The sequence below is a fragment of the Phaenicophaeus curvirostris genome, unplaced genomic scaffold (genome assembly GCF_032191515.1).
Source record: "Phaenicophaeus curvirostris isolate KB17595 unplaced genomic scaffold, BPBGC_Pcur_1.0 scaffold_558, whole genome shotgun sequence".
In the NCBI taxonomy this organism is placed as follows: Eukaryota; Metazoa; Chordata; class Aves; order Cuculiformes; family Cuculidae; genus Phaenicophaeus; species Phaenicophaeus curvirostris.
Genome location: NW_027207106.1, coordinates 18,734 through 40,322, shown reverse-complemented (window position 1 = coordinate 40,322; position 21,589 = coordinate 18,734). Strand labels below are relative to the sequence as shown.

Below are 21,589 nucleotides of genomic sequence, written 5' to 3'. Positions count from 1 at the left end.
GGAGGGTCATGGAGATGGAGGTGGCCACCAACAGGAGCTGAGGGGCCACCAGGAATGGGGAGTGGAGAGAAGAAGGTTGTGGAGATGGAGGTGGCCACCATGAAGAAGAGGATGGCCAAGAGGAATGGGGTGTGGAGAAAAGGAGGGTCATGGAGATGGAGGTGGCCACCAACAGGAGCTGAGGGGCCACCAGGGATGGGGGGTGGGGACAAGGAGGGTCGTAGCCATGGGGGGGTCCTGGGGGGGTCTTGGGGGACCTGGGGAGGTCCAGAGGGATCTTGGAGGGGTCTGGGGGGGGGTTTGAGGGGAATCTTGGGGGGTCCTGGAGGGGTTTGGGGGGGGTTGTGGGGTCCCAGGGGGGTTTGGGGGGGTCTGGGGGGGGCTTAGGGGATTTTGGGGGGTCCGGGGGGGGTCTGGGGGAGGTCTAGGTGGGTTTAGGGGTGTCTGAGGGGTTTTGGGGGGGGGTCTGGAGGGGGGTCTTGCTGGGGTCTCTGGGCGTCTTGGTGGGGTCTGGGGATCCAGGGGGGTCCCAGGTGGGTTTTGGGGGGTCTGGGTGGGTTTGGGGGGGGTCTAGGTGGGTCTGGGGGATCTGGAGGGGGGCTTAGAGGATTTTGGGGTGTCTGGGGGGTGTCTGAGGGAGGTCTAGGGGGGTCCAGGGGTGTCTGAGAGGTTTTGGGGGGGTTTGGAGGGGGGTCTTGCTGGGGTCTCTGGGCATCTTGGTGGAGTCTGGGGATCCAGGGGGGTCCCAGCTGGGTTTTGGGGGGTCTGGGTGGGTTTGGGGGGGGTCTAGGTGGGTCTGGGGGATCTGGGGGGGGGCTTAGGGGATTTTGGGGGGTCCAGGGGGGGGTCTGAGGGAGGTCTAGGGGGGTCCAGGGGTGTCTGAGGGGTTTTGGGGGGGCGTCTGGAGGGGGGTCTTGCTGGGGTCTCTGGGCATCTTGGTGGGGTCTGGGAATCCAGGGGGGTCCCAGCTGGGTTTTGGGGGGTCTGGGTGGTTTTGGGGGGGGGTCTGAGGGAGGTCTAGGTGGGTTTAGGGGTGTCTGAGAGGTTTTGGGGGGGTCTGGAAGGGGGGTCTTGCTGGGGTCTCTGGGCATCTTGGTGGAGTCTGGGGATCCAGGGGGGTCCCAGCTGGGTTTTGGGGGGTCTGGGTGGGTTTGGGGGGGTCTAGGTGGGTGTGGGGGATCTGGGGGGGGCTTAGGGGATTTTGGGGGGTCCGGGGGGGGGTCTGAGGGAGGTCTAGGGGGGTCCAGGGGTGTCTGAGGGGTTTTGGGGGGGGGGTCTTGCTGGGGTCTCTGGGCATCTTGGTGGGGTCTGGGGATCCAGGGGGGTCCAAGTGGGTTTTGGGGGGTCTGGGTGGGTTTGGGGGGGGGTCTAGGTGGGTGTGGGGATCTGGGGGGGGGCCTTAGGGGATTTTGGGGTCCCCGGGGGGGGTCACCTCGTCCTTGCAGCGCAGGAAGGTGTGATACTTGTAGTGGTGCAGGGAGTGGTACAGGGTGTACAGGAACGACTTCTCCACCTCCACCTTGAACTCCTACGAAGATTTGGGGGGGGGGGGGGGGGCACCCGCTTAGAGACCCCCCCCCAGGAACACCCCCCAAAACGCCTGAGGCCAACAGGACCCCCCTCCCAAAAAAAAAACCTCCCCCTCCCAAAAAAAAAAACCTCCTGAGACCCAGGACCCCCCCCACCCCAGATCCGACTCCTCTTGGCTTTGCTCAAGGTTTAGAGCTCAAAGACCCCCCCCAGCCCCCTAAGATCCCCCCCCGGACCCCCAAAGGCCCCCCAGGACCCCAAAAGCCCCTCAAGACTCCCAAAAGCCCCTCCCTACACCCTTAGATCCCCCCCAGGACCCCAAAAGCCCCTCAAGACTCCCCAAAAGCCCCTCCCCAGACCCTTATACCCCCCTCCCAGGACCCCCAAGACCCCCCCAGGAGCCGCCCAAGACCCCTCCAGGACCCTCATGAGCCCCCCCAGCCCCCTAAGATCCCCCCCAGAACCCCCAAGACCCCTCCAGAACCCCCACCAGGCCCCCAAGATCCCCCCCCAGGACCCCCAAGACCCCTCATAAGCCCCCCCCAGCCCCCTTAGATCCCCCCAGGACCCCCAAGACCCCTCCAGGACCCTCATGAGCCCCCCCCAGCCCCCTAAGATCTCCTCCAGGACCCCCAAGACCCCCCCAGGACCCCCCCAAGACCCCTCCAGGACCCTCATGAGCCCCCCCAGCCCCCTAAGATCCCCTCCAGGACCCCCAAGACCCCCCCCAAGACCCCTCCAGGACCCCTCCAGGACCCTCATGAGCCCCCCCAGCCCCTTAAAATCCCCCCCAAGACCCCTCCAGGACCCTCATGAGCCCCCCCAGCCCCCTAAGTTCCCCCCCAAGGACCCCCAAGACCCCTCCAGGACCCTCATAAGACCCCCCAGCGCCTTAAGATCCCCTCCAGAACCCCAAGACCCCCCCAGGACTCCCCCAAGACCCCTCCGGGACCCTCATAAGCCCCCCCAGCCCCCTAAGATCCCCCCCAAGGACCCCCAAGACCCCTCCAGGACCCTCATGAGCCCCCCCAGCCCCCTAAGATCCCTCTCCACGACCCTCATAACCCCCCCCAGCCCCCTAAGATCCCCTCCAGGACCCCCCCAGGACCCCCCCAAGACCCCTCCAGGACCCTCATGAGCCCCCCCAGCCCCCTAAGATCCCCCCCAGAACCCCAAGACCACCCCCGAACCCCCACCAGGCCCCCAAGATCCCCCCCTAGGACCCCCAAGACCCCTCATAAGCCCCCCCCAGCCCCCTTAGATCCCCCCCAGGACCCCCAAGACCCCCCAGCGCCCCCCCCCAGCTTTACCTGGGGTTTGCTGACGCTCCTCTTGACTTTGCTGAGGGTTTTGCGGTTATAGGGCTCCCCCCCGGGCGAAGCTTCACCAGCGACTCCCCCGGCTCCGCGTGCAGCTGGGGGAACGTGTGCAGCGCCTCCTGGGGGGGGGGGGGGGCAGCGATTATAGGGGGGGGGGCACCCTCAGGCACCGGGGACCCCCCCTTTGGGGACAATGAGAAGGGGTCCCATCAGTCTAGGGGGTTGGGGACCCTGCTGGATTGGCCTGGGGGGGTGGAACAGCATCTGGGGGGGGGAAACAGTATTTGGGGGGGGGGGGAACGCAGTTTTGGGGTGGGGGACACAGCATTGGGGGGGGTCCCAGGACCCTCAGGCACTGGGGACCCCTCCTTTGGGGATAATGAGAGGGGGTCCCGTCAGCCTGGGGGGTTGGGGACCCTCCTGGGGGGGGGGGGGACAGTATTGGGGGGGGACAGACAGTATTGGGGGGGGGGCACAGCATTTGGGGGGAGGCAACACCCTGGGATCCCCCCCAGAATGGGATATTGGGGTATTGGGGTGGGGGGAGGTGGGAACAGTGGGGAAGGGGGTCCTGGCACCCCAGGAGAATTGGGGACCCCCCTAAGAACCCCTCAGCCCCCCCCCCAGCCCCACAGATCCTCTCCAGCCCCCTGGAACCACCCTCAGGAGCCCCCCCAGCCCCCCAGAACCACCCCCAGCCCATAGAATCCCCCTCAGGAGCCCCCCCAGCCCCCCAGAACCACCCCAGCCCCATAGAATCCCCCTCAGGAGCCCCCCCAGCCCCATAGAACCACCTCTAGCCCCATAGAATCCCCCTCAGGAGCCCCCCCAGCCCCACAGAACCACCCCCAGCCCATAGAATCCCCCTCAGGAGCCCCCCAGCCCCATAGAACCACCCCCAGCCCCATAGAATCCCCCTCAGGAGCCCCCCCAGCCCCACAGAACCACCCCCAGCCCCATAGAATCCCCCTCAGGAGCCCCCCAGCCCCACAGAACCACCCCCAGCCCCATAGAATCCCCCTCAGACCCCCCCCCAGCCCCCCAAGGCCCCCCCAGTCCCACCTGCAAGGACGGGTTGAGCGTCACCCTCTTGAGAACCTTCTTCTTGTGGTCGTTGAGGATGCCGTCGATCTTGCGCATGGGGGGCAGGTAGAGCTCATCTTGGGGTGGGGGGGGGGGGTCACAGAGTTAAAGGGGGGGTTGGAGGCTCAGTTGGGGGGTCCGGGGCGGGTGCGGGGTCTCACCGTTGGTGTCCTCGAGGGCCTGGATCATGTCGGGGTCGAGGGCCGTGCTGACCAGCATCTCCACGTAGCTGCGGTACATCTCCCGCATGGCCCGCGTGTTCAGCCCCCGGCCCAGGGGGGCTCGGTCTGGGGGGGCAGAGACCCCTAAGCGGGGGGTAGGGGCCGAGGAACCCCCCCTACAAGGCACCCCCGCACCGGGAAAACACACTCCGGACCAGGAAAATACACCCCGGACCAGTAAAACACACCCCGGACCAGTAAAACACACCCTGGTCCCAGTAAAACACACCCCGGACCAGTAAGAGACACCCTGGACCAGTAAGAGACGCCTCGGACCAGTAAAACACACCCCAGTCCCAGTAAGAGACACCTCGGACCAGTAAGAGACACCCCAGTCCCAGCAAAACACACCCCAGTCCCAGTAAGAGACACCCCAGTCCCAGTAAGAGACACCCCAGTCCCAGCAAAACACACCCCAGTCCCAGTAAGAGACGCCCCAGTCCCAGTAAGAGACGCCCCGGTCCCAGTAAGAGACGCCCCAGTCCCAGTAAGAGACACCCTGGTCCCAGTAAGAGACGCCCCCGGTCCCAGTAAGAGGCGCCCCGGTCCCAGTAAGAGGCACCCCGGTCCCAGTAAGAGACGCCCCAGACCCAGTAAGAGACGCCCCGGTCCCAGTAAGAGACACCCGGTCCCAGTAAGAGACACCCCGGTCCCAGTAAGAGGCACCCCGGTCCCAGTAAGAGACACCCCAGTCCCAGTAAGAGACGCCCCAGACCCAGTAAGAGACGCCCCAGTCCCAGTAAGAGACACCCCGGTCCAGTAAGAGACACCCCGGTCCCAGTAAGAGACACCCCGGTCCCAGTAAGAGACACCCCAGTCCCAGTAAGAGACGCCCCAGTCCCAGTAAGAGACACCCCAGTCCCAGTAAGAGACGCCCCAGTCCCAGTAAGAGACACCCCAGTCCCAGTAAGAGGCACCCCAGTCCCAGTAAGAGACACCCCAGTCCCAGTAAGAGACGCCCCAGACCCAGTAAGAGACGCCCCAGACCCAGTAAGAGACGCCCCAGACCCAGTAAGAGACGCCCCGGTCCCAGTAAGAGACACCCCAGTCCCAGTAAGAGACGCCCCAGACCCAGTAAGAGACGCCCCGGTCCCAGTAAGAGACGCCCCAGACCCAGTAAGAGACACCCCAGTCCCAGTAAGAGACACCCCAGACCCAGTAAGAGACACCCCAGTCCCAGTAAGAGACACCCAGACCCAGTAAGAGACACCCCAGACCAGTAAGAGACACCCCGGTCCCAGTAAGAGACACCCCAGTCCCAGTAAGAGACACCCCCAGACCAGTAAGAGACACCCCGGTCCCAGTAAGAGACACCCCAGTCCCAGTAAGAGACACCCCGGTCCCAGTAAGAGACACCCCGGACCAGTAAGAGACACCCCAGTCCCAGTAAGAGACACCCCAGTCCCAGTAAGAGACACCCCGGTCCCAGTAAGAGACGCCCCAGTCCCAGTAAGAGGCACCCCGGACCAGTAAGAGACACCCCAGTCCCAGTAAGAGGCACCCCAGTCCCAGTAAGAGACACCCCGGACCAGTAAGAGACGCCCCAGTCCCAGTAAGAGGCACCCCGGTCCCAGTAAGAGACACCCCGGACCAGTAAGAGGCACCCAGTCCCAGTAAGAGACACCCCAGTCCCAGTAAGAGACACCCCAGTCCCAGTAAGAGGCACCCCAGTCCCAGTAAGAGACACCCTGGACCAGTAAGAGACGCCCCAGTCCCAGTAAGAGGCACCCCGGTCCCAGTAAGAGACACCCCGGACCAGTAAGAGGCACCCCAGTCCCAGTAAGAGACACCCCAGTCCCAGTAAGAGACACCCCAGTCCCAGTAAGAGGCACCCCGGTCCCAGTAAGAGACACCCGGACCAGTAAGAGACACCCCAGTCCCAGTAAGAGACACCCCGGACCAGTAAGAGACACCCCAGTCCAGTAAGAGACACCCCGGTCCCAGTAAGAGACACCCGGTCCCAGTAAGAGACGCCCAGTCCCAGTAAGAGACACCCCAGTCCCAGTAAGAGACACCCCGGTCCCAGTAAGAGACACCCAGAGTAAGAGACGCCCCAGTCCCAGTAAGAGACACCCCAGTCCCAGTAAGAGACACCCCGGTCCCAGTAAGAGACACCCCGGTCCCAGTAAGAGACGCCCCAGACCCAGTAAGAGACACCCCGGTCCCAGTAAGAGACACCCCAGTCCCAGTAAGAGACGCCCCGGTCCCAGTAAGAGACACCCCAGTCCCAGTAAGAGACACCCCGGTCCCAGTAAGAGACACCCCAGTCCCAGTAAGAGACACCCCAGTCCCAGCAAAACACACCCCAGTCCCAGTAAGAGACGCCCCAGTCCCAGTAAGAGACACCCCAGTCCCAGCAAAACACACCCCGGTCCCAGTAAGAGACGCCCCAGTCCCAGTAAGAGACACCCCAGTCCCAGTAAGAGACACCCCGGTCCCAGTAAGAGACACCCCAGACCCAGTAAGAGACACCCCGGTCCCAGTAAGAGACACCCCAGTCCCAGTAAGAGACACCCCAGTCCCAGTAAGAGGCACCCCGGTCCCAGTAAGAGACGCCCCGCCCCCCCCAATCCCCACTTGCACCTCCTGACCCCCCAAATCCCCCCCATAGCCCCCCCAACCCCCCTCCCACCCCCATAGGAGCCCCCCCCAAAGTTGGGGTGCCCCCCCAAACCCCCTAAATCCCCCTATAGCCCCCCCAAATCTCCCTCATAGCCCCCCCAATCCCCCTCCCACCCCCCAAAGGAGCCCCCCAAATCCCCCCTTGCACCCCTCTGACCCCCCAAATCCCCCCCTAGCCCCCCCAATCTCCCCCCTAGCCCCCACAATCCCCCTTCCACCCCCATAGGAGCCCCCCCAAAGTTGGGGTGCCCCCCCCAAACCCCCTCAATCCCCCCATAGCCCCCCCAATCTCCCTCATAGCCCCCCCCAGCCCCCCTCCCACCCCCATAGGAGCTCCCAATAAGCCCCCCGCCCCCCCCCAAAATGTTGGGGTGCCCCCCAGCCCCCCCAAACCCACCATCATCGCTGTGGGGGTCGGGGCTGGACTCGGACTCGGACGTGGTGGCCGCCTCCTTGAGCCATTTTTTCCTCTTTTTGGGGGGGGGCTCGGCCTTGACCTTGGGGGGCTTGGGTTTGGGTTTGGGGGGGCCGGGGGGCAGGCGGGGGGGGGGCCCCGCGGCCGGCGCGGGGTGGGGGGGGGGGCGGGGGCGGCGGGGGGGGGCAGCGGGGGCGGAGGGGGGGGGGTCGCCGCGCTCGGGTTTGGGGGGTTTCTCGGGTTTGGGGGGTTTCTCCGGCCGGGGGGGCTTTTCGGGGCGAGGGGGTTTCTCGGGGTGGGGGTCGAGCTTCTCCGCCTTTGGGGGGGCCGAGGGTTTGGGGGCGCTGGCTTTGGGTTGGCTCTGCCTCCTGGAGGGGGGGGGGGGAGAGAAATTGGGGGGGGGGGTCAAGAGGGGGTGGGGACCCCCCCAAGAGCCCCAAAACCCCATTGGATAAAGCCACCCCTCCCAGGACCCCCAAAAACCCCTTGGATAAAGCCCCCCCCCCCCCCCGACACCCCAAAACCATCCTGCCCCCCCCCCCCCAGGACCCCCAACTCCTTCCCTTCAGATTAGGGACAATGGGGAACCCCCCCCAAAAGCCATAGGGGACCCCCCAAAGCCATAGGGGACATGGGGAACCCCCCCCCAAAGCCATAGGGGACATGGGGACCCCCCCAAAGGCCATAGGGGACATGGGGAAACCCCCCCCCAAAGCCATAGGGTACATGGGGACCCCCCCCAAAAGCCATAGGGGACATGGGGACCCCGCCTCCACAGTCCATAGGGGACATGGGGACCCCCCCCAAAGCCATAGGGGACATGGGGACCCCCCCCCCAAAGCCATAGGGGACATAGGGACACCCCCCCTAAAGGCCATAGGGGACATGGGGACCCCCCCAAAGCCATAGGGGACATGGGGACCCCCCCCCCCAAAGCCATAGGGGACATGGGGACCCTCTCCCCAAAGCTCCCAAATGTCCCCAATGTCTTCGATGTCCCCAACATCCTTGATGATGTCCCCAACATCCTTGATGTCCCCAAGGTCCCTGATGTCCCCAAGGTCCTTGATGTCTCCAACGTACTTGGTGTCCCCAATGTCCCCAGTGTCTCTAATCTCCCTTGATGTCCCTAATGTCCTTGACGGCCCCAATGTCTTCAATGTCCCCAACGTCCCTGATGTCTCTGATCTCCCTGGTGCCTTCAATGTCCCCAAGGCCTTCAATGTCCCCAAGGTCCCTGATGTCCCCAAGGTCCCTGACGTCTCTGATCTCCCTGGTGCCTTCAATGTCCCCAAGATCCCTGATGTCCCTGGTCTCCCCGGTGCCTTCAATGTCCCCAAGGCCTTCAATGTCCCCAAGGTCCCTGATGTCCCCAAGGTCCCTGACGTCTCTGATCTCCCCGGTGCCTTCAATGTCCCCAAGGTCCCTGATGTCCCCAAGGTCCCTGACGTCTCTGATCTCCCCGGTGCCTTCAATGTCCCCAAGGTCCCTGATGTCTTTGGTCTCCCTGGTGCCTTCAATGTCCCCAAGGCCTTCAATGTCCCCAGGGTCCCTGATGTCCCCAATGTCCCTGGTCTCCCCAGTGCCTTCAATGTCCCCAAGGTCCCTGACGTCTCTGATCTCCCTGGTGCCTTCAATGTCCCCAAGGTCCCTGATGTCCCTGGTCTCCCCAGTGCCTTCAATGTCCCCAAGGCCTTCAATGTCCCCAAGGTCCCTGATGTCCCCAATGTCCCTGATACCTCTGATCTCCCCCGATATCTTCAATGTCCCCAAGGCCCCTGATGTCCCCAAGGTCCCTGACGTCTCTGATCTCCCTGGTGCCTTCAATGTCCCCAAGGTCCCTGATGTCCCTGGTCTCCCCAGTGCCTTCAATGTCCCCAAGGCCTTCAATGTCCCCAAGGTCCCTGATGTCCCCAATGTCCCTGATACCTCTGATCTCCCCCGATATCTTCAATGTCCCCAAGGCCCCTGATGTCCCCAAGGTCCCTGACGTCTCTGATCTCCCTGGTGCCTTCAATGTCCCCAAGATCCCTGATATCCCTGGTCTCCCCGGTGCCTTCAATGTCCCCAAGGCCTTCAATGTCCCCAAGGTCCCTGATATCCCCCATGTCCCTGATGTCTCTGATCTCCCCGGTGCCCTCAATGTCCCCAACGTCCCTGATGTCCCCAAGGCCCCTGATGTCTCTAGTCTCCCCGGTGCCTTCAATGTCCCCAAGGTCCCTGATGTCCCCAACGTCCCTGATGTCCCCCGATGTCCCCAATGTCCCTGATGTCCCCAACATTCCTGATGTTCCCCATGTCCCTGATGTCTCTGATCTCCCCGATGTCTTCAATGTTCCCAAGGTCCCTGATGTCCCCCATGTCCCTGATGTCCCCGATGTCCCCAATGTCTTCGATGTCTCCAACATCCCTGATGTCCCCAACGTCCCTGATCTCCCCTGACGTCCCCAAGGTCCCTGATGTCCCCAAGGTCCCTCATATCTCTGATCTCCCCCGATATCTTCAATGTCCCCAAGGTTCTTGATGTCTCTGATCTCCCTGATGCCTTCAATGTCCCCAAGGTCCCTGATGTCCCCAAGGTCCCTCATATCTCTGATCTTCACCGATATCTTCAATGTCCCCAAGGCCTTCAATGTCCCCAAGGTCCCTGATGTCCCCAAGGTCCCCGATATCTCTGATCTCCCCCGATATCTTCAATGTCCCCAAGGTCCCTGATGTCTCTGATCTCCCCGGTGCCTTCAGTGTCCCCAAGGTCCCTGATGTCCCCAGGGTCCCTGATGTCCCCAAGGTCCCTGATGCCCCCCGCTGTCCCCGTGTCCCCACCTGACGCTGGCGAGGGGCCGGTGCCAGGGCTTGCGGGAGCAAACCCTCACGTAATCCTTCTTGTTGACGTTCTCCAGGAACTTCACGTAGAGGCGCTGGTACCGGTTCTTGGCGTCCCCGAAGTAACCCAGGTACTGGGAGGGGGGGGTGGAGGAAAAGCGGGGGTCAGGGGGGTCCCCAAAACCCCACAGGGACACCCAACCCCCTCCTGGACCCCCCCAAATCCAAAAAAACCCCTAAGAACCCCCCCAAACCTGAAAAAAAACCACCCAGGGACAACCCCAAATCCAAAAAAGGCTCTGAAGAACCCACCGAAACCCCAAAAAAACCAACAAGACCCCCCCAAACCCCCCCAAAAAACCACAAGAACCCCCCAAAACTCAAAAAACCCCAAGAAGCCCCCCAAAAAACCCATGAGAACCCCCCCAAACTCAAAAAAAACCCAAGAACCCCCCAAAAACCCCCCAAGAACCCCGCAAAAACCCCACAAGAACACTCCCAAACCCCCAAAAAACCAAGAACCCCCCCAAAAAACCCACAAGAACCCCCCCAAACTCAAAAAACCCTCAAGAACCCCCCAACCCCCCCCAAAAAACCCACAAGAACCCCCCCAAACCCCCCAAAAACCCATGAGAACCCCCCCAAACTCAAAATAACCCTCAAGAACCCCCCCAAACCCCCCAAAAAACCAAGAACCCCCCCAAAAAACCCACAAGAACCCCCCCAAACTCAAGAAACCCTCAAGAACCCCCCAAGAACCCCCCAAAAACCCCACAAGAACCCCCCCAAATCCCCCAAAAAACAAGAACCCCCCCAAAAAACCCATGAGAACCCCCCCAAACTCAAAAAAACCCTCAAGAACCCCCCAAGAACCCCCCAAACCCCCCCAAAAACCAAGAACCCCCCCAAAAAAAACCACGAGAACCCCCCCAACTTAAAAAACCCTCAAGAACCCCCCAAACCCCCCCAAAAAACCCACAAGAACCCCCCCAAACCCCCAAAAAACCCAAGAACCCCCCAAAAACCCAGAGAACACCCCCAAACAACCAAGAACCCCCCCAAAAAACCCACAAGAACCCCCCCAAACTCAAGAAACCCTCAAGAACCCCCCAAGAACCCCCCCAAACCCCCAAAAAACCCAAGAACCCCCCAAAAAAACCCACAAGAACCCCCCCAAAAACTCCAAGAACCCCCCCAAACCCCAAAAAAACTCCAAGAACCCCCCAACCCCCCAAAAAACCTTCAAGAACCCCCCCAAACCACCAAAAAAACCCACAAGAACCCCCCCAAACCCCCAAAAAACCCCAAGAACCCCCCAAAAACCACAAAGAACCCCCCAAACCCCCCCAAAAAAACCAAGAACCCCCCAAACCCCCCAAAAACCCCCCAAACCCCCCAAAAAACCCAAGAACCCCCCAAAAAAACCCAAGAACCCCCCCAACCCCCCCAAAAACTCCAAGAAGCCCCCCAAACCCCCCAAAAGACCTTCAAGAACCCCCCCAAACCCCCCTGGATAGCCCTAGGGACCCCCCAAAATTACCCCAGGAACTGAGGGGGGGACACCCCAAAACCCCCTCAGGGACCCCAGGGAGGTGGGTTTGCTCTTTTTGGGGGGTTCCCTCTTTTGGGGGGCTCCCTCTTTTTGGGGGGGGTCCCCCCTTTTTTGGAGGGTTCCCTCTTTTTGAGGGGTGTCCCCTTTTTTTTAGGGGGTCCCCCCTTTTTTAGGGGGTCCCTTTTTTCAGGGGAGTGGGTCCCTCTTTTTGGGGGGGTTCCCCCTTTTTGAGGGGCGTCCCCTCTTTTTAGGGGGTCCCCCTTTTTTGGGGGTGTCCCTTTTTTCAGTTGAGGGGTTCCCTCTTTTTTGAGGGGTTCCCTCTTTTTTGGGGGGGCTCCCCTCTTTTCGGGGGGGGGTCCCCTTTTACTTTAGTGGGTTTCCTCTTTTTCAGAGGCGTCCCCTCTTTTTAGGGGGTTCCCTCTTTTCTGAGGGGCGTCCCCTCTTTTCAGAGGGTCCTCCCTTTTTTTGGGGTGTCCCCTCTTTTCGGGGGGCTCCCCTCTTTTCGGGGGGCTCCCCTTTTCTTTAGTGGGTCCCCCCTTTTTGAGGAGTTTCTCTTTTTTCAGGGGATTCCCTCTTTCCAGGTGGGGGGTTTCCCCCTTTTTTGGGGTGTCCCCTCTTTTTTGGGGTGTCCCCTCTTTTCGGGGGGCTCCCCTCTTTTCGGGGTCCCCCCTTTTCTTTAGTGGGTTCCCCCTTTTTGACAAGTTCCTCTCTTTCCAGGGGATTCTCTCTTTCCAGGTAGGGGGGTTCCCCCTTTTCAGGGGGGTTCCCTCTTTTCAGGGGGGCTCCCCTCTTTTTTGGGGGCTCCCCTCTTTTCAGGGGTGCTCCCCTCTTTCCGGGGGGCTCCCCTCTTTTCGGGGTCCCCCCTTTTCTTTAGTGGGTTCCCCCTTTTTGACAAGTTCCTCTCTTTCCAGGGGATTCCCTCTTTCCAGGTAGGGGGGTTCCCCCTTTTCAGGGGGGCTCCCCTCTTTTTTGGGGGCTCCCCTCTTTTCAGGGGTGCTCCCCTCTTTCCGGGGGGCTCCCCTCTTTTCGGGGGTCCCCCCTTTTCTTTAGTGGGTTCCCCCTTTTTGAGGAGTTCCTCTCTTTCCAGGGGATTCCCTCTTCCTGCAGCGGGGGGGGGGGGGGGGGGGTGTCCCCTTTCCAGGGGGGTTCCCCCTTTCCAGGGGGGTTCCCTCTATCCGGGGGGGGTTCCCTCTATCCGGGGGGGGTCCCCCCCTTTTTTTTCGGGGTTCACTCACGTTGCTGGTGGCGCAGAACTGCCGCTGCCCGTCCTTGATCTCGGGGGTGAATTTCTGCAGCAGAGCCTTCTGCACCCGCCAGATGGGGGGCGGCTCCCGCCCCGTCTGCAGCGCCACCTGCCACCAGTACGGACCAGTAGGGACCAGTACGGACCAGTAGGGACCAGTAGGGACCAGTAGGGACCAGTACGGACCAGCGGCACCCCCCCCAGGCCGGCCCAGCCCCCCTCCCGCTGCTCGCAGACCAGCCCCGGCCCCCCCTCAGCGCCCCCAAGCCCATCGCGCCCGCGCTCCCAGTGCTCCCAGTGCCCCTCCCAGTGCTCCCAGTCCAGCCCAGTCCCTCTCCCAGTACCCCCAGTGCCTCTCCCAGTGCTCCCAGTGCCCCTCCCAGTGCTCCCAGTCCAGCCCAGTCCCTCTCCCAGTGCTCCCAGTCCAGCCCAGTCCCTCTCCCAGTGCTCCCAGTCCAGCCCAGTCCACACTAGTCTCTCTCCCAGTGCTCCCAGTCCAGCCCAGTCCCTCTCCCAGTGCTCCCAGACCATCCCAGTCCAGCCCAGTCCCTCTCCCAGTGCTCCCAGTCCATCCCAGTCCACACTAGTCTCTCTCCCAGTGCTCCCAGTCCAGCCCAGTCCCTCTCCCAGTACCCCCAGTGCCTCTCCCAGTGCTCCCAGTGCCCCTCCCAGTGCTCCCAGTCCAGCCCAGTCCACACCAGTCTCTCACTCAGTGCCCCCAGGCCATCTCAGTCTCTCTTTTAGAGCTCCCAGTCCAGCCCAGTCCCTCTCCCAGTGCTCCCAGTCCAGCCCAGTCCCTCTCCCAGCGCTCCCAGACCATCCCAGTCCAGCCCCAGTGCCTCTCCCAGTGCTCCCAGTCCAGCCCACTCCCTCTCCCAGTGCTCCCAGTCCAACCCAGTCCACACTAGTCTCTATCCCAGTGCTCCCAGTCCAACCCAGTCCCTCTACCAGTACTCCCAGTCCAGCCCAGTCCACACTAGTCTCTCTCCCAGTGCTCCCAGTCCAACCCAGTCCCTCTACCAGTGCTCCCAGTCCAGCCCAGTCCACACTAGTCTCTATCCCAGGGCTCCCAGTCCCTCTCCCAGTAGCCCCAGTGCCTCTCCCAGTGCTCCCAGTCCAGCCCAGTCCCTCTCCCAGTGCTCCCAGACCATCCCAGTCCAGCCCCAGTGCCTCTCCCAGTGCTCCCAGTCCAGCCCAGTCCACACTAGTCTCTCTCCCAGTGCTCCCAGTCCAGCCCACTCCACACTAGTCTCTATCCCAGGGCTCCCAGTCCAGCCCAGTCCCTCTCCCAGTGCTCCCAGTGCCCACCTTGAGGGCCTGGATGTCCTCGACGCACACCACGAACTCGTCCCTCTCGCGGAAGATGCCCCCCAGTCCCTCTCCCAGTGCTCCCAGTCCCTCTCAATCCCTCTCCCAGTGCTCCCAGTCCCTCTCCCAGTGCTCCCAGTCCAGCCCACTCCCTCTCCCAGTGCTCCCAGTCCAACCCAGTCCCTCTACCAGTACTCCCAGTCCAGCCCAGTCCAGCCCAGTCCCTCTCCCAGTGCTCCCAGTCCAACCCAGTGCCTCTACCAGTGGTCCCAGTCCAGCCCAGTCCACACTAGTCTCTATCCCAGGGCTCCCAGTCCCTCTCCCAGTAGCCCCAGTGCCTCTCCCAGTGCTCCCAGTCCAGCCCAGTCCCTCTCCCAGTGCTCCCAGACCATCCCAGTCCAGCCCCAGTCCCTCTCCCAGTGCTCCCAGTCCAGCCCAGTCCCTCTCAATCCCTCTCCCAGTGCTCCCAGTCCCTCCCAGTGCTCCCAGTGCCCACCTTGAGGGCCTGGATGTCCTCGACGCGCACCACGAACTCGTCCCTCTCGCGGAAGATGCCCCCCAGTCCCTCTCCCAGTGCTCCCAGTCCCTCTCTTAGAGCTCCCAGTCCCTCTCAATCCCTCTCCCAGTGCTCCCAGTCCCTCTCTTAGAGCTCCCAGTCCCTCCCAGTGCTCCCAGTGCTCCCAGTCCCTCTCAATCCCTCTCCCAGTGCTCCCAGTCCCTCTCCCAGTGCTCCCAGTCCCTCTCAATCCCTCTCCCAGTGCTCCCAGTCCCTCTCCCAGTGCTCCCAGTCCCTCTCAATCCCTCTCCCAGTGCTCCCAGTCCCTCTCTTAGAGCTCCCAGTCCCTCTCAATTCCTCTCCCAGTGCTCCCAGTCCCTCTCCCAGTGCTCCCAGTCCCTCTCAATCCCTCTCCCAGTGCTCCCAGTCCCTCTCAATCCCTCTCCCAGTGCTCCCAGTCCCTCTCTTAGAGCTCCCAGTCCCTCCCAGTGCTCCCAGTGCTCCCAGTCCCTCTCAATCCCTCTCCCAGTGCTCCCAGTCCCTCTCTTAGAGCTCCCAGTCCCTCTCAATTCCTCTCCCAGTGCTCCCAGTCCCTCTCCCAGTGCTCCCAGTCCCTCTCAATCCCTCTCCCAGTGCTCCCAGTCCCTCTCCCAGTGCTCCCAGTCCCTCTCTTAGAGCTCCCAGTCCCTCTCAATCCCTCTCCCAGTGCTCCCAGTCCCTCTCAATCCCTCTCCCAGTGCTCCCAGTCCCTCTCCCAGTGCTCCCAGTCCCTCTCTTAGAGCTCCCAGTCCCTCTCAATCCCTCTCCCAGTGCTCCCAGTCCCTCTCCCAGTGCTCCCAGTCCCTCTCAATCCCTCTCCCAGTGCTCCCAGTCCCTCTCAATCCCTCTCCCAGTGCTCCCAGTCCCTCTCTTAGAGCTCCCAGTCCCTCTCAATCCCTCTCCCAGTCCCTCCCAGTGCTCCCAGTGCCCACCTTGAGGGCCTGGATGTCCTCGACGCGCACCACGAACTCGTCCCTCTCGCGGAAGATGCCCCCCAGTCCCTCTCCCAGTGCTCCCAGTCCCTCTCCCAGTGCTCCCAGTCCCTCTCCCAGTGCTCCCAGTCCCTCTCAATCCCTCTCCCAGTGCTCCCAGTCCCTCTCAATCCCTCTCCCAGTGCTCCCAGTCCCTCTCCCAGTGCTCCCAGTCCCTCTCAATCCCTCTCCCAGTGCTCCCAGTCCCTCTCCCAGTGCTCCCAGTCCAGCCCAGTCCACACTAGTCTCTCTCCCAGTGCTCCCAGTCCAGCCCAGTCCCTCTCCCAGTGCTCCCAGACCATCCCAGTCCCTCTCAATCCCTCTCCCAGTGCTCCCAGTCCCTCTCTTAGAGCTCCCAGTCCCTCTCAATCCCTCTCCCAGTCCCTCCCAGTGCTCCCAGTGCCCACCTTGAGGGCCTGGATGTCCTCGACGCGCACCACGAACTCGTCCCTCTCGCGGAAGATGCCCCCCAGTCCCTCTCCCAGTGCTCCCAGTCCCTCTCCCAGTGCTCCCAGTCCCTCTCCCAGTGCTCCCAGTCCCTCTCAATCCCTCTCCCAGTGCTCCCAGTCCCTCTCCCAGTGCTCCCAGTCCCTCTCTTAGAGCTCCCAGTCCCTCTCAATCCCTCTCCCAGTCCCTCCCAGTGCTCCCAGTGCCCACCTTGAGGGCCTGGATGTCCTCGACGCGCACCACAAACTCGTCCCTCTCGCGGAAGATGCCCTCCCCGCCGCTCTCGGCCTCGTCCTCGTCGGTGTCCCCGCAGACGGCCGCCGTCTCCTGCTTCTTGGCCAGGTGCAGGGGCCGCGAGTCCTCGTGCTCCTCGCGCTCGGGGGACGCGGGGGGCACCGGCGGCTCGGCCGGGGGGGCCCCTTTGGCTAGCGGGGTCGGGGGGGAGCCGGGGGCCACCGCGGGGGCTACCGAGGGGGCTACCGGGGGCGGCGACGGCTCCGAGGGCACCGGGCTGGGGGGCTTCTCCTCCGCGGGGGCCACGTCTGGGGGGGCAAACAGGGGGGTTAGGGGGGCGCTGAGGGGATGGGGGGGGAGATGGGGGTCCCTATGGGTCCCAAGAGGGGCCTGGGGGGGGTAGGGGGTCCCTATGGGGGGGAGATGGGGGTCCCTATGGGTCCCAAGAGGGGCCTGGGGAGGGGTAGGGGGTCCCTATGGGGCCTGGTGGGGGAGATGGGGGTCCCTATGGGTCCCAAGAGGGGCCTGGGGGGGGTAGGGGGTCCCTATGGGCCCTGGAGGGGGAGATGGGGGTCCCTATGGGTCCCAAGAGGGGCCTGGGGGGGGTAGGGGGTCCCTATGGGGCCTGGGGAGGGGGAGATGGGGGTCCCTATGGGTCCCAAGAGGGGCCTGGGGAGGGTAGGGGGTCCCTATGGGGCCTGGGGAGGGGGAGATGGGGGTCCCTATGGGTCCCAAGAGCGGCCTGGGGGGGGATAGGGGGTCCCTATCGGGGGGGAGATGGGGGTCCCTATGGGTCCCAAGAGGGGCCTGGGGGGGGGTAGGGGGTCCCTATGGGCCCTGGGGGGGGAGATGGGGGTCCCTATGGGTCCCAAGAGGGGCCTGGGGAGGGGTAGGGGGTCCCTATGGGGCCTGGTGGGGGAGATGGGGGTCCCTATGGGTCCCAAGAGGGGCCTGGGGGGTGGGTAGGGGGTCCCTATGGGGCCTGGGGGGGGAGATGGGGGTCCCTATGGGTCCCAAGAGGGGCCTGGGGGGGGTAGGGGGTCCCTATCGGGGGGGAGATGGGGGTCCCTATGGGTCCCAAGAGGGGCCTGGGGGGGGTAGAGGGTCCCTATGGGTCCCAAGAGGGTGCTGGGGGGGGTAGGGGGTCCCTATGGGGCCTGGGGGGGGGGGAGATGGGGGTCCCTATGGGTCCCTATGGGGCCTGGGGGGGGTAGAGGGTCCCTATGGGTCCCAAGAGGGGCCTGGGGGGGGGTAGGGGGTCCCTATGGGGCCTGGGGGGGGAGATGGGGGTCCCTATGGGTCCCTATGGGGCCTGGGGGGGGGTAGGGGGTCCCTATGGGCCCTGGGGGGGGAGATGGGGGTCCCTATGGGTCCTAAGAGGGGCCTGGGGGGGGTAGGGGGTCCCTATGGGGCCTTGGGGGGGGAGATGGGGGTCCCTATGGGTCCCAAGAGGGGCCTGGGGGGGGTAGGGGGTCCCTATGGGGCCTTGGGGGGGGAGATGGGGGTCCCTATGGGTCCCTATGGGGCCTGGGGGGGGAGATGGGGGTCCCTATGGGTCCCTATGGGGCCTGGGGGGGGGAGATGGGGGTCCCTATGGGTCCCTATGGGGCCTGGGGGGGGAGATGGGGGTCCCTATGGGTCCCAAGAGGGGCCTGGGGGGGAGTAGGGGGTCCCTAGGGGTCCCTATGGGGCCTGGGGGGGGGTAGCAGGACCCCCAGGAGGTTCCTATAGGTCCCAGGAAGCATCTATGGGCCCCGGGACGTCCTAGGAGATCTCCATAGATCCTAGAGGACCTCTCTGAGTCTGAGGAATGTTCTATAGGTCCCTGGAGGTTTCTATAGGTCCCCGAAGGTCTCCATGGGTCCCAGTGGCTCCCAGGAGATCTCTATAGATCCTAGGAAGCCTCTCTGGCTCCCAGAAGGTTTTTTTTACAGGTCCCAGGAGGTCTCCATGGATCCCAGGAGGCATCTATGGATCCTGGGAGATCTCCATGGGCCCCAGAGACCACCAGGAGGCTCCTCTGGACCACCAGGAGCTTTCTAGAGGTCCCAGAACCCATCTAGAGGTCCCAGGAGGCATCTAGAGGTCCCAGGAGGCATCTAGAGGTCCCTGGAGGCTTCTAGAGGTCCCAGGGGGCACCTAGAGGAGGTCCCTAGAGCTTTTTAGAGGTCCCAGGAGGCATCTAGAGGCCCTAGAAAGCCTCTCTGGGTCCCAGGAGGCATCTAGAGGCCCTAGAAAGCCTCTCTGGGTCCCAGGAGGCATCTAGAGGCCCTAGAAAGCCTCTCTGGGTCCCAGGAGCTTTCTAGAGGAGGTCCCTGGAGCCTCCCAGAGGTCCCAGGAGGTCTCCATGGGCCCCAGGGACCACCAGGAGGCACCTCTGGACCACCAGGAAGCTTCTAGAGGTCCTAGGAGGCATCTATGGACCCCGGAAAGTCCTAGAAGAACCCTATAGATCCTAAGAGCTTTCTAGAGGTCCCAGGAGGTCTCCATGGGCCCCCGGGACCACCAGGAGGCACCTCTGGACTACCAGGAGGCAGCTCCGGACCACCAGGAGGCATCTAGAGATCCCAGGAGGCTTCTAGAGGTCCTAGGAGGAATCTATGGACCCTGGAAAGTCCTAGAAGATCCCTATAGATCCTAAGAGCTTTCTAGAGGTCCCAGGAGATTTTTGAAGGTCCTAAAAGGTTTCTGGAGATCATAAGAGGCTTCTAGAGATCCTAAGAGGCTTCTAGAGGTCCTAAGAGGCTTCTAGAGGTCCTAAGAGGCTTCTAGAGGTCCTAAGAGGCTTCTAGAGGTCCTAAGAGGTTCCCAGAGGTCCTAAGAGGTTCCCAGAGGTCCTAAGAAGATTCTGGAGATCCTAAGAGCTTTCTAGAGGTCCTAAGAGCTTTCTAGAGGTCCTAAGAGGTTCCTGGAGGTCCTAAGAGGTTCCTGGAGGTCCTAAGAGGTTCCCGGAGGTCCCGGGAGGCTCCCCGAGGTCCCGACGCACCGGCGGGCTCGTGGTCCTTGCGGTCGGCGGGGTCGTAGAGGGCGGAGATGGCCGAGGAGATGCTCTTCTGGAGATCCTGGTTCTTGGAGACGGAGTCCTCCTCGTCGGAGGAGAAGGAGGGCAAGGTCTCCAGGTTGCGTTTGAGCTCCTCGTCCAGGCGCTTGCAGGGGCTGGGACAGGCCATGACCACCAAGCCTTCTCCTTCGGCGCCTTCCAAGGCGGCCGGCAGCATGGGGGGCCCCACGGCGAAGGGGGCGGCCCGGGGGGTCTTGGTGGGGCTGGTGGTGGCCACGGTGGTGGCCACGGCGGCCGGAGGCCTCTTGCCGGCTTTCAAGAAGTCCAAGAACGACGCCATGAAACCCGACTTCATCTCCGGTTGCTTCTCCTCCACCTCCTTGATCTTCTGCTTGATGCGGTCGCGGGGCTGGACGGCGCCGTCCACCGAGGCCTCCGGGCCCGGCGTCCCCGCGGCCACCGCCGACGGAGGAGGAGGAGCCACCAAGCCCGGCTCCGGGGGAGCCTCCGAGCTCTTCGGCACCGCCAGCTTGATCTGCGGGGCACGGACAGCGGGTCAGGGGGCCACCAGGGCATCCAGGGGGCCACCAGGAGCTCCATGAGGACACCAGGAGCTCCAGGGGGGCCACCAGGAGATCCAGGGGGGCCACCAGGAGCTCCAGGGGGGCCACCAGGAGCTCCATGAGGACACCAGGAGCCACCAACAGCTCCATGGGGCCACCAAGAGCTCCATGAGGACACCAGGAGCCACTAGGAGCTCCATGGGGCCACCAGGAGCCACTAGGAGCTCCACGGGGGCGGCAGGAGCTTCACGGCTCCACCAGGAGCCACTAGGAGCTCCACGGGGACACCAAGAGCTCCATGAAGACATCAGGAGCCACTAGGAGCTCCATGGGGCCACCAGGAGCCAGTAGGAGCTCCATGGGGGTGGCAGGAGCTCCATGAGGACACCAGGAGCCACCAGGAGCTCCACGGAGCCACCAAGAGCTCCATGAGGACACCAGGAGCCACTAGGAGCTCCACAGGCCCATGGGGCCACCAGAAGCCACTAAGAGCTCCATGGGGCCACCAGGAGCCACTAGGAGCTCCACGGAGCCACCAAGAGCTTCATGGGGCCACCAAGAGCTCCATGGGGCCAACAGAGGCCACCAGAGCGCCACAGGCCACCAGGACCTCCATGGGGCCACCAAGAGGCTACTAGGAGATCCACAGGCCACGAGGAGCTCCATGGGGCCACCAGAGACCACCAGACGGCCCCTGGAGCTCCATGGAGCCACCAAGCAACACAAGAAGCCATCAAAGGCCACCAGGAGCTCCATGGGGCCACCAGGAGCTCCACGTGACCACCAGTGGCTCCCAGTGCCCAAAGTTTGCATTCCGAGACCCTCAAAATCCCCCAATCGCCTCCAGATCCTCACCTTGAGGGGCTTGAGGGTCTCCAAGCCATCACCATCTCCATCCTCAAGGATTTTTGGAGACAGTGGAAAGCGAGAGACCACGAGGAACCCCCCCAAACCCCCAAATCTTTCGATTTCTGCATCTCAAGGTGCCCCAAGACCCTCCAGATCCTCACCTTGAGGGGATTGAGGTTCTCCAAACCATCACCATCTCCAACCTGAAGGCTTTTTGGAGCCCCTGGGAGGTGACAGACCACGAGGAACCTCCCCAAAAGCCCAAATACCCCCAGATCCTTTGAGTTTTGCAGCTCAAGACCCACCAGATGCTCATCTGGAGAGCCTTGAGGTTCTCCAAGGCAGCGTGATCTCCACCCTGAAGGCTTTTTGGAGCCCCTGGGAGGCGACAGACCACGAGGAACCTCCCCAAACCCCGAAATCTTTTGAGTTTTGCATCACAAGACGCCCCAAGACCCCCCAGCTCCTCACCTTGAGGGGCTTGAGGTTCTCCAACCCGTCACTATCTCCACCCTGAAGGCTTTCTGGAGCCCCTGGGAGGTGACAGATGAGGAGGAACCTCCCCAAACCCCCAAATCTTTCGATTTCTGCATCCCAAGGTGCCCCGAGCCCCCCCGGCTCCTCACCTTGAGCGGCTTGAGGGGCTCCAAACCATCACCATCTCCAACCTGAAGGCTTTTTGGAGCCCCTGGGAGGCGACAGACCACGAGGAATCTCCCCAAACACCCAAATCTTTTGAGTTTTGCATCTCAAGGTGTCCCAAGACCCTCCAGATCCTCGCCTTGAGGGGCTTGAGGGGCTCCAACCCATCACCATCTCCAACCTGAAGGCTTTTTGGAGCCCCTGGGAGGTGACAGATGAGGAGGAACCTCC

General features: G+C 63.0%; 1 protein-coding gene across 1 annotated transcript in view; it reads right to left on the bottom strand.

The window, feature by feature from the left end:
* Positions 1 to 1,399: 1,399 nt before the first annotated feature.
* The window catches only part of PRR12 (proline rich 12), a 32,864-nt gene continuing 12,674 nt past the window's right edge, over positions 1,400 to 21,589 (bottom strand). The window contains 10 exon segments of the mRNA XM_069883089.1: positions 1,400 to 1,528; positions 2,841 to 2,908; positions 2,911 to 2,968; positions 3,912 to 4,009; positions 4,094 to 4,219; positions 7,173 to 7,558; positions 10,014 to 10,147; positions 12,801 to 12,917; positions 16,280 to 16,611; positions 19,290 to 19,839. Coding sequence (XP_069739190.1) covers positions 1,400 to 1,528; positions 2,841 to 2,908; positions 2,911 to 2,968; positions 3,912 to 4,009; positions 4,094 to 4,219; positions 7,173 to 7,558; positions 10,014 to 10,147; positions 12,801 to 12,917; positions 16,280 to 16,611; positions 19,290 to 19,839 — 1,998 coding nt within the window.